This window comes from Ranitomeya variabilis, chromosome 2, assembly GCF_051348905.1.
Source record: "Ranitomeya variabilis isolate aRanVar5 chromosome 2, aRanVar5.hap1, whole genome shotgun sequence".
In the NCBI taxonomy this organism is placed as follows: Eukaryota; Metazoa; Chordata; class Amphibia; order Anura; family Dendrobatidae; genus Ranitomeya; species Ranitomeya variabilis.
In genome coordinates, this window is record NC_135233.1 from 954,670,713 (window position 1) to 954,684,628 (window position 13,916).

General features: G+C 45.7%; 1 protein-coding gene across 3 annotated transcripts in view; it reads left to right on the plus strand.

Moving 5' to 3' along the window:
• Positions 1-13,916, plus strand: part of PLS1 (plastin 1) — a 238,333-nt gene that overhangs the window by 137,563 nt on the left and 86,854 nt on the right. For all 3 annotated transcript variants that reach the window (XM_077290797.1, XM_077290796.1, XM_077290795.1), the window contains exons 4-5: positions 912-1,041; positions 1,176-1,308. In XM_077290797.1, the coding sequence (XP_077146912.1) occupies positions 912-1,041; positions 1,176-1,308 (263 nt within the window). The remainder of the gene's footprint in view (positions 1-911; positions 1,042-1,175; positions 1,309-13,916) is intronic.

Below are 13,916 nucleotides of genomic sequence, written 5' to 3' on the forward strand. Positions count from 1 at the left end.
GATCTGTTAGTCAATGCCTACTCAATTAAATTAGTTTATATATTTAAAGGAGCTGAACAACCTATTCTGAACAACTAAAGGGCCCATTTTGAAATGGAAATAGCATATGTTACCTCTTGGACTGGCGCCGCTCCTCTAATGTTGGCGCAGTGTCTCCTGGCTGGCGGCCAAGTGATCACTGTTCAGCTGCAGCCTTTCAGTATTTTGTCAGAGCGGATGTATGTTTTTTTTCTATTTTATGGACATTTTAGCTTTTGAGAAGGGGTTGTCCAGTTGTGGATAAACCCTTTAATAAGCTTGTTTCTGGTTCATCAATTACTTGAGAGTGTCAGTTATACATACACCTGCCAAAGGACACCCTGTTGGTGTCATTCCAGGGAACGGGGGCCTATGTGTCGCTTTAATGTATGCCCCAGGATCATTCCGTGTTGTGTATCGACACACCTAGATATTTGCAGCAATAAACTGAAGTTGTGGACAGGTGTCTTTTATACTGATAACAAGTTTAAACAGCTACACTACTACATTACTACCGGTAATGAGTGGAGGACAGAGGAGCCTCTTAAAGAAAAAGTTACAGGTCTGTGATAGCCAGAAATCTTGCATGTTTTTAGGTGACCAAATACTTATTTTCCACCATAATAATCATACAAGGTGATTTTCTGGATTTGTTTTCTCATTTTGACTCTCATAGTTGTGGTCTACCTATGATATCAATTACAGACCTCTCTCATCTTTTTAAGTGGGAGAACTTGCACAATTGGTGGCTGACTAAATACTTTTTTCCCCACTGTTAGTCATAGGAATAAAGTCCAGAAAGAAGACATATTCTCTAGATTTTTTTGTTAGAAAACATTATTGCCAATTCCCTATCATGTACTAATATGTCTAATTGTCTCCTGCTGTAATAGTTATTCCAAGACCTTAAAAGTAAAGATGTGAGCCGGACCTTCCGAAAATCAATTAACAAAAAAATGGGCATAACAGCAATAGGAGGGACGTCTTCAATCTCCAGCCAAGGAACACAGCATTCCTACTCAGGTAAGAGTACAAAACGCTGCTTCTGCCCCTTACTGAATGTTCTAGAAAGTGATACCATGTCATGCTCCTGTGAGATTGGAATATGATATAATGGGCCACTGCTCCATATTGAATACCTGTACGGCTTCTTTCAGATGAAGAGAAGGTGGCGTTTGTCAATTGGATTAATAAAGCTTTAAAAGATGACCCTCACGTTGCACATCTCCTGCCTATGGACCCTTCCAACAACAGCCTCTTCACATCACTAAGGGATGGGATTTTACTATGGTGGGTGCTGCAGAATGTCTCCACCATGATTAATAAAATCTTCATTTGTTTATAGTCGTGTTATTGGTTTAGTGCATGCTGAGAGTTTACTGCAATGGTTCATTGTTTGCTAAACGCTTAACCGTTAATAGTGAAAGGAACCTGTCATCTGATTCATGCTCCCAGGACCACGAGCAACAAGAATTAAAGTCTGGCTGTGTTAATGAAATCATGTATGTTCTACACTGAAACACATTTCAAAGAAAACATATCTTTTAAATTCTTCTGGGAACTTCGTGTCCCCAGCAGCTTCTCCTTGGCCCAGTCCCTTAAATACAGGCTCTCCCTGTGAATATACATAGGAGGAGAACTGTCAGTTTAGGGAAAAGTGGAGGAGAGAAACCTCTGGGGACAGTCCTTGGACTATCCAGTCGAGACAAATAGTCCCCTCCCGGATTTTCTAGGTATAATCTTCTCTGAAACGCCACTGCATTTTAGAAGAAAACATATATGGCTGCAATCAGCGCCAGTTTTCGGCAAAGTGGGGCCCTAGGCAAACTTTAAAATGGGGCCCCAAATGCTAACATATTGCACATCACACAGAAGCATTTCGGTTGTATTTACATGCGCTGAGTTCAGGCCGCTAAATGAGTGTGTTCGACAATATTGAAATCGTTCTACGCTTTTTTCCCGGCCTCTTTCCACCATCTGAGAAAGAATGATGAGGACAGAATGATCACTAATAGATCACTAACAGATCACCTTACAGTATCATTTTATCAGCAGCATATCTACAGTTTACACCGGCGATGTGCTGTGGAGAACAATGATTTATGTTCTGGCATAAACAATCGAATCACTCGATGAATATGCAGCATTTTGATTGTTTAGTATAATACACCCCATAGTCCTCCACATAGTATAATGTGCACCACAGTACTCTATATTGTAAAATGCACAGCCCATAGTCCTCCATATAACATAATATGCCCCAAAGTCCTCCATATAGTATAATCCACCCCATAGTCGTCCACATAGAATAATGTGCACCACAGTCCTCCATATTGTAAAATGCACAGTCCTCCATATAGCATAATATGCCCCATAGTTCTCCATATAGTATAATACACTCCTCAGTCATCCATATAGTATTATACACTTCCCATAGTCCTCCATATAGTATTATACACTCCTCATAGTCATCCATATAGTATAATGCACTGCCATAGTCATCCATGTAGTACAATTCACTTCCCATAGTATAATGCACCCCATAGTTCTTCATATAGTATAATGTATTCCCCATAGTCCTTGATACAGTATAATGGAGCCCACATATAGTATAATGCAGCCACCCCATAGAGCATAATGCAGCCACCCCACAGAGTATAATGTAACCCTCCATAGAATATAATGCAGCCCCCCTCATATAGTATAATGTAGCCCCCTCATAGAGTATGATGCAATCACCCCTCATTGAATATAAATATAGAATATAAATATAATACAACCCCCCATAGAATATAATGTAGCCCCAAATAGAGTATAATACAGCCCACCTCCACATAGAATATAATGTAGCCCCATCAAAGAGTATGATGCAATCCTCCCTCATAAAATCTAATACAGCCCCCCACAGAATATAATGTAGCCCCCATAGAATATAATGCAGCCTCCCATAGTATATAACACAGCCTCCCCATAGAATATTATGTACCCCATAGTATATAACACAGCCACATAGTGTATAACACAGCATCCCCCGTAGAATATAATATACCCCCCATAATATATAACACAGCCACATAGTGTATAACACAGCCTCCCCCATAGAATATAATATACCCCCCATAGTATATAACACAGCCCGCATAGTATATAGCACAGCCTCATAGTATATAGCACAGCCCGCATAGTATATAACACAGCCCGCATAGTATATAGCACAGCCCGCATAGTATATAGCACAGCCCGCATAGTATATAGCACAGCCCGTATAGTATATAGCACAGCCCGTGTATTATATAACACAGCCCACGTAGTATATAGCACAGCCCGCATAGTATACAGCACAGCCCGCATAGTATATAGCACAGCCCGCATAGTATATAGCACAGTCCGCGTAATATATAACACAGCCCACGTAGTATATAGCACAGCCTGCATAGTATAATAACACAGCCCACATAATATATTGCACAGCCAGCATAGTATACAGCACAGCCCGCATAGTATCGCACATAGCATATAGCACAGCCCACATTCCCCCCCAAGAATGGCCCCACAGTCCAGTAAAAAACAAAACAAAAAAAAAACACTCCTCACCTCTCCTCATGCCCGCGCTGCTCCCTGCTCCTGTCTCAGTGGCTGCACTGCCTGGCACACAGTGAGTGTGCGATGACATCATCTAGCACCCGCAGTGTCAGAGGCAGAGCGGGGAATGATGGGAGAGGGAGCGTCAGCTGACACTCTTTCCTCCATCATTGCTTTGAACTGTAGCGGCAGACGCTGGTATAGTTCAATGCGGCGGCGAAGTCGGCACTGGCAGCAGGATGTGCCGCGAGCTGGGGGCCCCTGGAGGAGTGGGAGCCCTAGGTAGCTGCCTGGTCTGCCTGCCCCTAACACAGCCAGACTGATGCATGTTACCTGTGCTTCAGGTAGCGTGAGTCAGATGACAGGTTCCTTTAAGGTTTTTCCAGAATAGTGCAGCAGTGAAATGCAGTTCATTGTAGCAATTGTGTGCACAAAATGAGTGGAGATCATGGATTTGCATATGACAAGTCATAATTTTGTTTCTGTCCACCCTGCTTTGCCATTATTTTTTATTATTCTCTCACTGACATGGAAATGTTTCTTTTTTTGCACTTTAGGTTTTTTCCGTTCAAGAATCATAGATTTTTATTTTTCCATCAACATAGCCATAAGAGTGCATTAATACTTGTTTTTTGCTTGATGAGTTGTAGTTCTCAGTGCTGCTGTTTGCTTTCCCACATAATGTACTGAAAATGGGAAATTCCAAATGGTATGAAATGGTGAAAGAGAAACGCAACTTTTTAGTTTTTTTTGGGGGGGGTTTATTTTATACAGTGTTAAAAATTACTTGACAACATGAATTTTTCCGTTCAATGTGATTACGACATCTTCAAACTTACTGGTTAATTACCCTGAACATACTGCAATACTTCAATATTGTAGAATATAGTGAGATTAATAATCTCCTATGAAGCCCTGCATGTAGATGACAGCACTGGAGGCCGTCGAAGACAGGAATGCATGCCCACACCAGGACATGCTACTTACCTGTAAATGTTGCTGTCACAAATTAACAGTGGCATGTAAGCAGTTAACTAGAGATGAGCGTTGTTCGAGTTGAACTGTTCGCCAATTTCAAATTCGAGCTGTTTTGGGCGGTGTTCGAGTCGTTCGACGAACCCGAACAATTTGCTTAAAATTCAGCTGTTCGAGTTTCTGTTCGATAACTGTTCGTTCACCAAAAGCCTAGCTTGATTTGCACATTAAAACTGTTTATCATTGTTAATGGACTGTTTCAGTGCATAGTGGGCGGGGGGGGGGATAGATCTGTGCTGAAATAACGCCGATCTCCATTTTTTTTTTCTTTCCGCATTTACAGAGGGGCGGTGCAGTCTCTCAGCCTATCAGCAGTGCGCACACACACAGCAATGTGCATGTGATGCAGACAAGCAAGGGCATGTGTCATTGGCTGTGTATGTCACATGTCACTCCTTGCCCAATGAGAACCAGTCATTTGCCCCGTCGTCACCATTTCCTCACTGCTGCAGCTTAGTGTTAGATGGCACCGCTGCTGCTGTGGGCGCTATACAGTCAAAGAGTCTTTTTTTGCCAGCAAATTTTCTGAGAGATAGGTTTAGGGAGTCGGGAGTTGGGACTAGTTGTAATATCAGCCCTTTTCAGGGTAGGTTACAGCAGTTCATAGCACTGTTTGCCAGGCAGGTCTGAGCCAGTGCTGTGCAAGTGTTAGTCACAGCATTTGGTGTAATCTAGTTCAGTCAATCCTTTTGGGCTAGTAGCATTGTCTGATAGTCATCTGAGTAGCCCGCCTGTGAAGCTAGCTACACCGCCTGTGTATCTAAATTTTTACGGCATCTAACCCAGTAAATCGTTTTGGGGTTTTGGGCTTAGTAGCAGTGTCTGCACGTCAGCGGAGTAGCCCACCTGTGAAACAAACTATACCGCCTGTGTATCTCTATTTTCACTGCATCTAATCTAGTTGATAGTTTTGGGCCTAGTAGCATTGTCTGCACGTCAGCAGAGTAGCCCGCCTGTGAAACAAACTATACCGCCTGTGTATCTCAATTTTCACTGCATCTAATCCAGTTGATAGTTTTGGGCCTAGTAGCAGTGTCTGCACGTCAGCAGAGTAGCCTGCCTGTGAAACAAACTATACCGCCTGTGTATCTCAATTTTCACTGCATCTAATCCAGTTGATAGTTTTGGGCCTAGTAGCAGTGTCTGCACGTCAGCAGAGTAGCCCGCCTGTGAAACAAACTATACCGCCTGTCTATCTCTATTTTCACTGCATCTAATCCAGTTGATAGTTTTTGGCCTAGTAGCATTGTCTGCACGTCAGCAGAGTAGCCCGCCTGTGAAACAAACTATACCGCCTGTGTATCTCAATTTTCACTGCATCTAATCCAGTTGATAGTTTTGGGCCTAGTAGCATTGTCTGCACGTCAGCAGAGTAGCCCGCCTGTGAAACAAACTATACCGCCTGTATATCTCAATTTTCACTGCATCTAATCCAGTTGATAGTTTTGGGCCTAGTAGCATTGTCTGCACGTCAGCAGAGTAGCCCGCCTTTGAAGCTAGCTACACCGCCTGTGTATCTCAATTTTTACGGCATCTAACCCAGTAAATCGTTTTGGGGTTTTGGGCTTAGTAGCAGTGTCTGCACGTCAGCAGAGTAGCCCGCCTGTGAAACAAACTATACCGCCTGTGTATCTCTATTTTCACTGCATCTAATCCAGTTGATAGTTTTGGAACTAGTAGCATTGTCTGCACGTCAGCAGAGTAGCCCGCCTGTGAAGCTAGCTACACCGCCTGTGTATCTCAATTTTTACGGCATCTAACCCAGTAAATCGTTTTGGGGTTTTGGGCTTAGTAGCAGTGTCTGCACGTCAGCGGAGTAGCCCACCTGTGAAACAAACTATACCGCCTGTGTATCTCTATTTTCACTGCATCTAATCTAGTTGATAGTTTTGGGCCTAGTAGCATTGTCTGCACGTCAGCAGAGTAGCCCGCCTGTGAAACAAACTACACCGCCTGTGTATCTCTATTTTCACTGCATCTAATCCAGTTGATAGTTTTGGGCCTAGTAGCAGTGTCTGCAAGTCAGCAGAGTAGCCCGCCTGTGAAACAAACTATACCGCCTGTGTATCTCAATTTTCACTGCATCTAATCCAGTTGATAGTTTTGGGCCTAGTAGCATTGTCTGCACGTCAGCAGAGTAGCCCGCCTGTGAAACAAACTATACCGCCTGTGTATCTCAATTTTCACTGCATCTAATCCAGTTGATAGTTTTGGGCCTAGTAGCATTGTCTGCACGTCAGCAGAGTAGCCCGCCTGTGAAACAAACTATACCGCCTGTATATCTCAATTTTCACTGCATCTAATCCAGTTGATAGTTTTGGGCCTAGTAGCATTGTCTGCACGTCAGCAGAGTAGCCCGCCTTTGAAGCTAGCTACACCGCCTGTGTATCTCAATTTTTACGGCATCTAACCCAGTAAATCGTTTTGGGGTTTTGGGCTTAGTAGCAGTGTCTGCACGTCAGCAGAGTAGCCCGCCTGTGAAACAAACTATACCGCCTGTGTATCTCTATTTTCAATGCATCTAATCCAGTTGATAGTTTTGGGCCTAGTAGCATTGTCTGCTCGTCAGCAGAATCCCCACCTGTGAAGCTAGCTACACCGCCTGTGTATCTCAATTTTTACGGCATCTAACCCAGTAAATCGTTTTGGGGTTTTGGGCTTAGTAGCATTGTCTGCACGTTAGCAGAGTAGCCCGCCTGTGAAGCTAGCTACACCGCCTGTGTATCTCTATTTTCACTGCATCTAATCCAATTGATAGTTTTGGGCCTAGTACCACAGTTTGGCCACTCAGTTCTGCTCAGTTTTCATCCATCGGTTGTTGTGCCAACAACTTCAGATACAGAGTTGCCAATTAAGCACTAAAATGAGTGGCAAAAGGCCTGCTGCTGGTGGAAGGGGGAATAGGCGTGTTGGAAAGGGAAAAAAAAGGTTGTGTCCATGGGGTAGATGGTAAAGCAACAGTAACATCTGCAGAAGAAAGACCATCTTCCAGCCAAAGTAAGATGTCTACTTCTTTTCGTGGACAATCTGATATGATCCCTTTCTTACGACCATCGCTACAAACATCGCCAAAAATTCCAGATGAGGCACAAAAACAGCAGGTGCTTGAACGGATATCAAGTGCTCGTTCAAGTGGGCTCTCCTCCATGTCAACTTCAACATCACAACTACTCCAGTCCTCAGAGTTGTCACCCCAATCGCACTTGCTTCCTCACAGCTCCCAAGTCTCCAGCTGCCCGTCTGAGCATGGGGTAGCACACATGGTTGAGTCTGTAGAGCTGTTTACACATACTATAGCCTGGGAATCAGAGGTCTGCTCCAGAGCTTCTGTGAATTCAGACGAGGAAATGATTTGCACTGATGCCCAAAATCTTTGTGAGTCGGATCCAGGCCCAGATGAAGAAGGTTCTGAGCATAATGTAGACCCTCGTTCCCAAACTGTAACTCCTGTTGGTGGAGACAATGAGGAAGATGATGATGAGACTGAGATACCTGATTGGAATGAAAACTTGACTTTTTGGTCGGGGCAGGAAGAGGTTGGCTCTGAGGACGACGGGTGTGAGAACACACAGGATGATGATGACGAGGTTGTAGACCCCACTTACTGTCAACCCCCAGTCCGCCAGTCCATGAGGTCAGCAGAGGAGGTGGAGGAGGAGGTGGAGGAGGATGCTAGTGATGAGTCTGACGACGAGGTAACGGTGCGCCTTCCTGGACAGAGACGGAGTACTGGGAGCACGTCAACAACTGCATCCTCAGCCGCAATTGTGCCTCAGACCAGAAGTCGTGGTGGCTCTTCAGGTCGCACGGGCTCTAAGCCTTGCATAGCCTGGGCATTTTTTGACATTGCAAAGGATGACCCAACTCATGTTGTCTGTAAGATTTGTCAACAAAATCTCAGTAGAGGCCAAAAAATCACTAGCTTGAGTACTTCATGCATGAACCGTCACATGGATATGAGGCATAAGTTGCAGTGGGAAGCTCACTGTGCTACAATGCGGCCTAGTGGGCCAGGTCAACCACCGTCTGCCCCATCAAGTGCATCCGCGTCCTCTTCATCCTCTGTGACTGTGGGGACAGCAGTCATACATGGTTTTGGAAGCAGACCTTCCACCTCTTTACCCGCAACAGCCAGTGTGATTGGCAGGTCATCAGGACATTTGCAAGTGGAAACACCTGCTGGTGTTGAGCGCTCTCCCAACATCGACACCACATTTTGATCAAGGCAACATAACATCTCCGCCTGCACCTTCCTCACAGACCAGCAGTTTGCCGGGGACACCCTACTCAACTCCGTCTAAGCACGGCAGCCAGCCCTCAGTCCCTCAGATGTGGACAAGTAAAAGACCATTTCCTCCTAGCCATGACAAAGCTAAGAGGTTGAATTTCTCCATCTGCAAGCTGTTGGCTACAGAAATGCTGCCTTTCCGCCTGGTGGACACAGAGGATTTTCGAGACCTTATGTCCGTCGCAGTGCCCCAGTACCAGATGCCCAGTCGCCACCACTTCTCAAAGAAAGCTGTGCCTGCGCTACACAAGCATGTCACACACAACATCACCGCTTCCTTGAGAAACTCTGTGTGTGTCAGGGTGCATTTCACCACAGACACTTGGACGAGTAGACATGGACAGGGGCGTTACATGTCGCTGACTGGGCACTGGGTAACTACGGCGACATCAGGAGAAGGGGCTGCTGTCCAAGTCTTGCCGTCTCCACGAGTTGCTCGTCGATCCTCTGTATCTAGAAGTTCTTCCACTGCTTCTGCCTCCTCAACCTCCTCTCGGTCCTCCACCTGCACCCAAAGCCTGTCTGGTAATGCCACCCACGTTGTAACTGCGCAGAAGGAATCCTGCACACCTCCTCACTATGCTGTCACCAGGGCTCAATGGCATCAGGCAGTGTTTACATTGAAATGTCTGGGAAATGTGAGTCACACAGCTGAGGAGTTGTGGTCAGCTCTGGACACCGAGTTCCATCAATGGTTGTCTCCACTCAACCTGCAGCCAGGGAAGGCCGTGTGCGACAATGCTGCAAACCTGGGTGTGGCCCTTCGCCGGGGCAATGTCACACACGTGCCTTGTATGGCTCACGTTTTGAACCTGGTTGTCCAGCAATTTTTTTCCCACTATCCCGGACTAGATGGGCTTCTGCAGAGGGCACGGTCGCTGTGTGCTCACTTCTGCCATTCGCATCCCGCAGCTCGACGACTTGCATCTCTACAGAAGTCGTTGGGCCTGCCAGTTCACCGGCTGAGATGCGATGTGCCCACACGGTGGAATTCAACTCTGCACATGTTGCAGCGACTGTGGCAGCACCGAGGAGCACTGGTGCAATACGTTATGACGTATAGCCTGGGCCAACGAGACCAAGAGGTGGGGCAATTCACGCTGCAGGAGTGGTCTCAGATCAGGGACCTATGCACCCTTCTGCACAGTTTTGAAATAGCAACGAAGATGTTTAGTGCTGACGATGCCATTATCAGCATGACCATTCCGATGATTTACATGCTGGAGCACACCTTACACAGTGTTCGGAGTCAGGTGGTGGAACAAGAGGAGGAGGAGGAGGAACAGGAGGAGTCGTATGCGGAAGGGATCATATCTCCAAGGTCATGAAGGTTGGCAGCACCAAGGCGGCTGGCATTGGAGGCTAGGGGAGAGGGATTACCGAGGGCGCATGGTAGCAGTTAAACTGTTGAGGAAGGTGCAGGAGGCGAGGAAGAAGTGGAGGACGAACTGGCGCTGGGCATGGAAGACTCATCAGATGAGGAAGACCTTGATCAAATTTCTGTTGTGCGAGGTTGGGGGGAGAGGGCAGACGATGGAAGCATGATTCTCACCTCGCCACCACCAAGACAACAAGGACTTGGTCCTCCTGGATGCACAAGACACATGAGTGCCTTCTTGCTGCACTACCTGCAACATGACCCTTGGATTGTCAGAATCCGAAGTAATGCCGACTACTGGGTTGCCACACTCTTAGATCCCCGGTACAAAAGCAAAATTGGCAAAATAATTCCTGCCATAGAAAGGGATTCATGCATGCAGGAGTATCAGCAGAGACTGTTACAGAATCAAACATCTGCTTTTCCACAAACACCAGTGGTGCACGTAGTGAATCTCTGAGTTCTAACTTGCCAACCGTGGGACTATCGAGTCATCACTCAAACCGTAACAGTAACATCGTATCTGGTGGTAACAGCAATTTTTTCCAATCGTTTCAAGATTTTTTTAGACCATCCTTTGCAAGGCCACAGGAGACAAGAAGTCTGACACACAGCCAACGCCTAGAGAGGATGGTACAAGAGTATCTCCAAGTTAACATCGATGCCATGACTGTGGAACTGGAACCTTGCTCATTTTGGGCTTCCAATCTTTAAAAATGGCCTGAGCTCACCACTCACGCCTTGGAGATCTTGTCGTGCCCCGCAGCCAGCGTTCTCTCTGAACGTGTGTTCAGCGCTGCTGGTGGTGTGCTGACAGATAAGCGCTGTCCAGTGACAATGTAGACAGACTAACGTTCATCAAGATGAACAAATCCTGGATCCGCAAGGACTTTTCTACCCCTGTGTCATCTTGGGGAGACTAAAAGCTTGATGATTTTTGAAAATCACCTCACCAACCGTTTTAAAAAACTCTGGCGAAATTGATGCCACTTAAGTGGTGTCTGTGGACAAATTTTTGGAAAAAAAGGAGACTCTTTGATTTAGTCTCCTTGCTGAGTTTTACATGACGTTGCCATCGTCAATTCCAGGTGGGTGGGGTCGTCTGCAGAGTTGTTTACTCATACTATAGCCTGGGATTCAGAGGTTTGCTCCAAAGCTTCAGTGTCTGCTAGTCAGCAGAGTAGCCCAGCCACCCACTGCCTGTTTTCCTAAGTACTATTTTTAACAGCATCTGGCCCAGGAAATCCTGTGGGGCCTAGTAGAATTTGGTGCTACTCAGCAGCGTACTTCACCCATGAAGCAAGTTACACCACCTGTTTACCTAACTACTATTTTGTAACGGCATCTAGCCCAGGAAATTCTTTTGGGCCTAGTAGAATTTAGTGCTACTCAGCAGCGTACCCCACCCATGAAGCAAGCTACATCGCCTGTTGATCTAATTACTAATTTTTAACTGATCTAGCCCAGGAAATCGTTTTGTACCTAATAGCATTTTGTGCTACTCAGCAGAGTACCCCACCTATGAAGCAAGCTACACCACCTGTTTACCTAACTACTATTTTTTAATGGCATTTGGCCAAGGAAATCCTTTTGGGCCTAGTAGCAATTTCTGCTACTCAGCATTGTACCCCACCCATGAAGCAAGCTACACCGCCTTCTTTCTTTCTCAATCTAACCCCTCAGCTCTGGGGTGTCCACTCTCCCTCCAGCTCTCTCCTTCTCACAGGTGGACTACCACGTGTTTTCACACTGTGGTGAATCTTTTGGGCCCAGGCATAAGAAGTCGTCGAGGTAATGGATAATATGTTCCGCCTTACAAACGTCCATCACGACACATTCGAGGAAGCAACTAAACGCCTCAAATAGTGAGCAGGATATGGAGCACCCCATGGGCAAACAGCGATCTATGTAGTATGCTCCTTCACAGAAGCAGCCCAATGAGAGGACACTATTCGGAGGCACAGGTAGTAACCGGAATGCCCCCTCAATGTCTGTTTTGGCCATTTGGGTGCCCCTTCCCAACTTCTTGACCCACCTGATTGCCTCGTCAAAGGAGGTACAGTACATAGTACTGTACTTGGTTCTGCGTCGATGTTGTCGTTTACTGACCTGCCCCTTGGATATGACAAATGGTGGACTAGTCTGAATGTATTGGGTTCATTTTTTGGCACAACTCCCAACGGGGGTACCACTACGTCTTCTAAGGAAAGTGTTCTGAATGGACCCGCCGCCATTCTACCTAAAGATATTTCTTTTTTTTTTTTTTTTGTCAAGACGTCTGGGTGTTGGTAGAGTGAGTTTAGATTTTTACTCCAGCCTTTCTTAACTTTAGAAGGGCATGACATGCCTATATCTGTGTCTTCTCCTCCTTTTACTCCTCCACCTCTTTTCTTTTCGCATGACTATGTGTAGTTGTGACTTTTCCATGTGTTTGTTGTGTCTTCTGAGCAGTTTGTCAGCTTTTGGACACCTTTTAAGGTGTTTTCTATGTGTTTTCAATGTGTTTGTATGTGTTTGTGTTTGCCTGCCATTGGGTTCAATGGGGTTCGACGGTGTTCGTCGAACAGTTCGGCGAACATCTCCCTGTTCAACGACCCGAACCGAACCCGAACACTAGGGAGGTGGCTCATCTCTACAGTTAACCAGCAGTAAAATATATAAAATGTGATTTAGTGACCCTTTGTATTTTCTTAGCAGAGGATTATGTAAGATTACGTTTGTAAATTGGCCAAGTCTATTTTGTATTAAGGTGGATGTCCACTATACCAATGTGAAAAATGGGGTCAGCACAAAGTCAGATCGTGAGAAAACAGATTTAATAAGCCCATGTGACATTTCAACTCAAAATGGCAGATAATTTTGCACAGTTGAAAAATACTTTGCTATTTTGAGCTGAGATGTCGCACTGGAATTCTTTTCTCACCATCTGACTGGAGTCCTTACCCCATTTTTTGGAGATATACACTCACCGGCCACTTTATTAGGTACACCATGCTAGTAACGGGTTGGACCCCCTTTTGCCTTCAGAACTGCCTCAATTCTTCGTGGCATAGATTCAACAAGGTGCTGGAAGCATTCCTCAGAGATTTTGGTCCATATTGACATGATGGCATCACACAGTTGTCGCAGATTTGTCGGCTGCACATCCCAAAGATGCTCCATACAAGGCAGGATGGATCCATGCTTTCATGTTGTTTACGCCAAATTCTGACCCTACCATCCGAATGTCGCAGCAGAAATCGAGACTCATCAGACCAAGCAACGTTTTTCCAATCTTCTACTGTCCAATTTCGATGAGCTTGTACAAATTGTAGCCTCAGTTTCCTGTTCTTAGCTGAAAGGAGTGGTACCCGGTGTGGTCTTCTGCTGCTGTAGCCCATCTGCCTCAAAGTTCGACGCACTGTGCGTTCAGAGATGCTCTTAGGCCTACCTTGGTTGTAACGGGTGGCGATTTGAGTCACTGTTGCCTTTCTATCAGCTCGAACCAGTCTGCCCATTCTCCTCTGACCTCTGGCATCAACAAGGCATTTCCGCCCACAGAACTGCCGCTCACTGGATTTTTTTTCTTTTTCGGACCATTCTCTGTAAACCCTAGAGATGGTTGTGCGTGAAAAT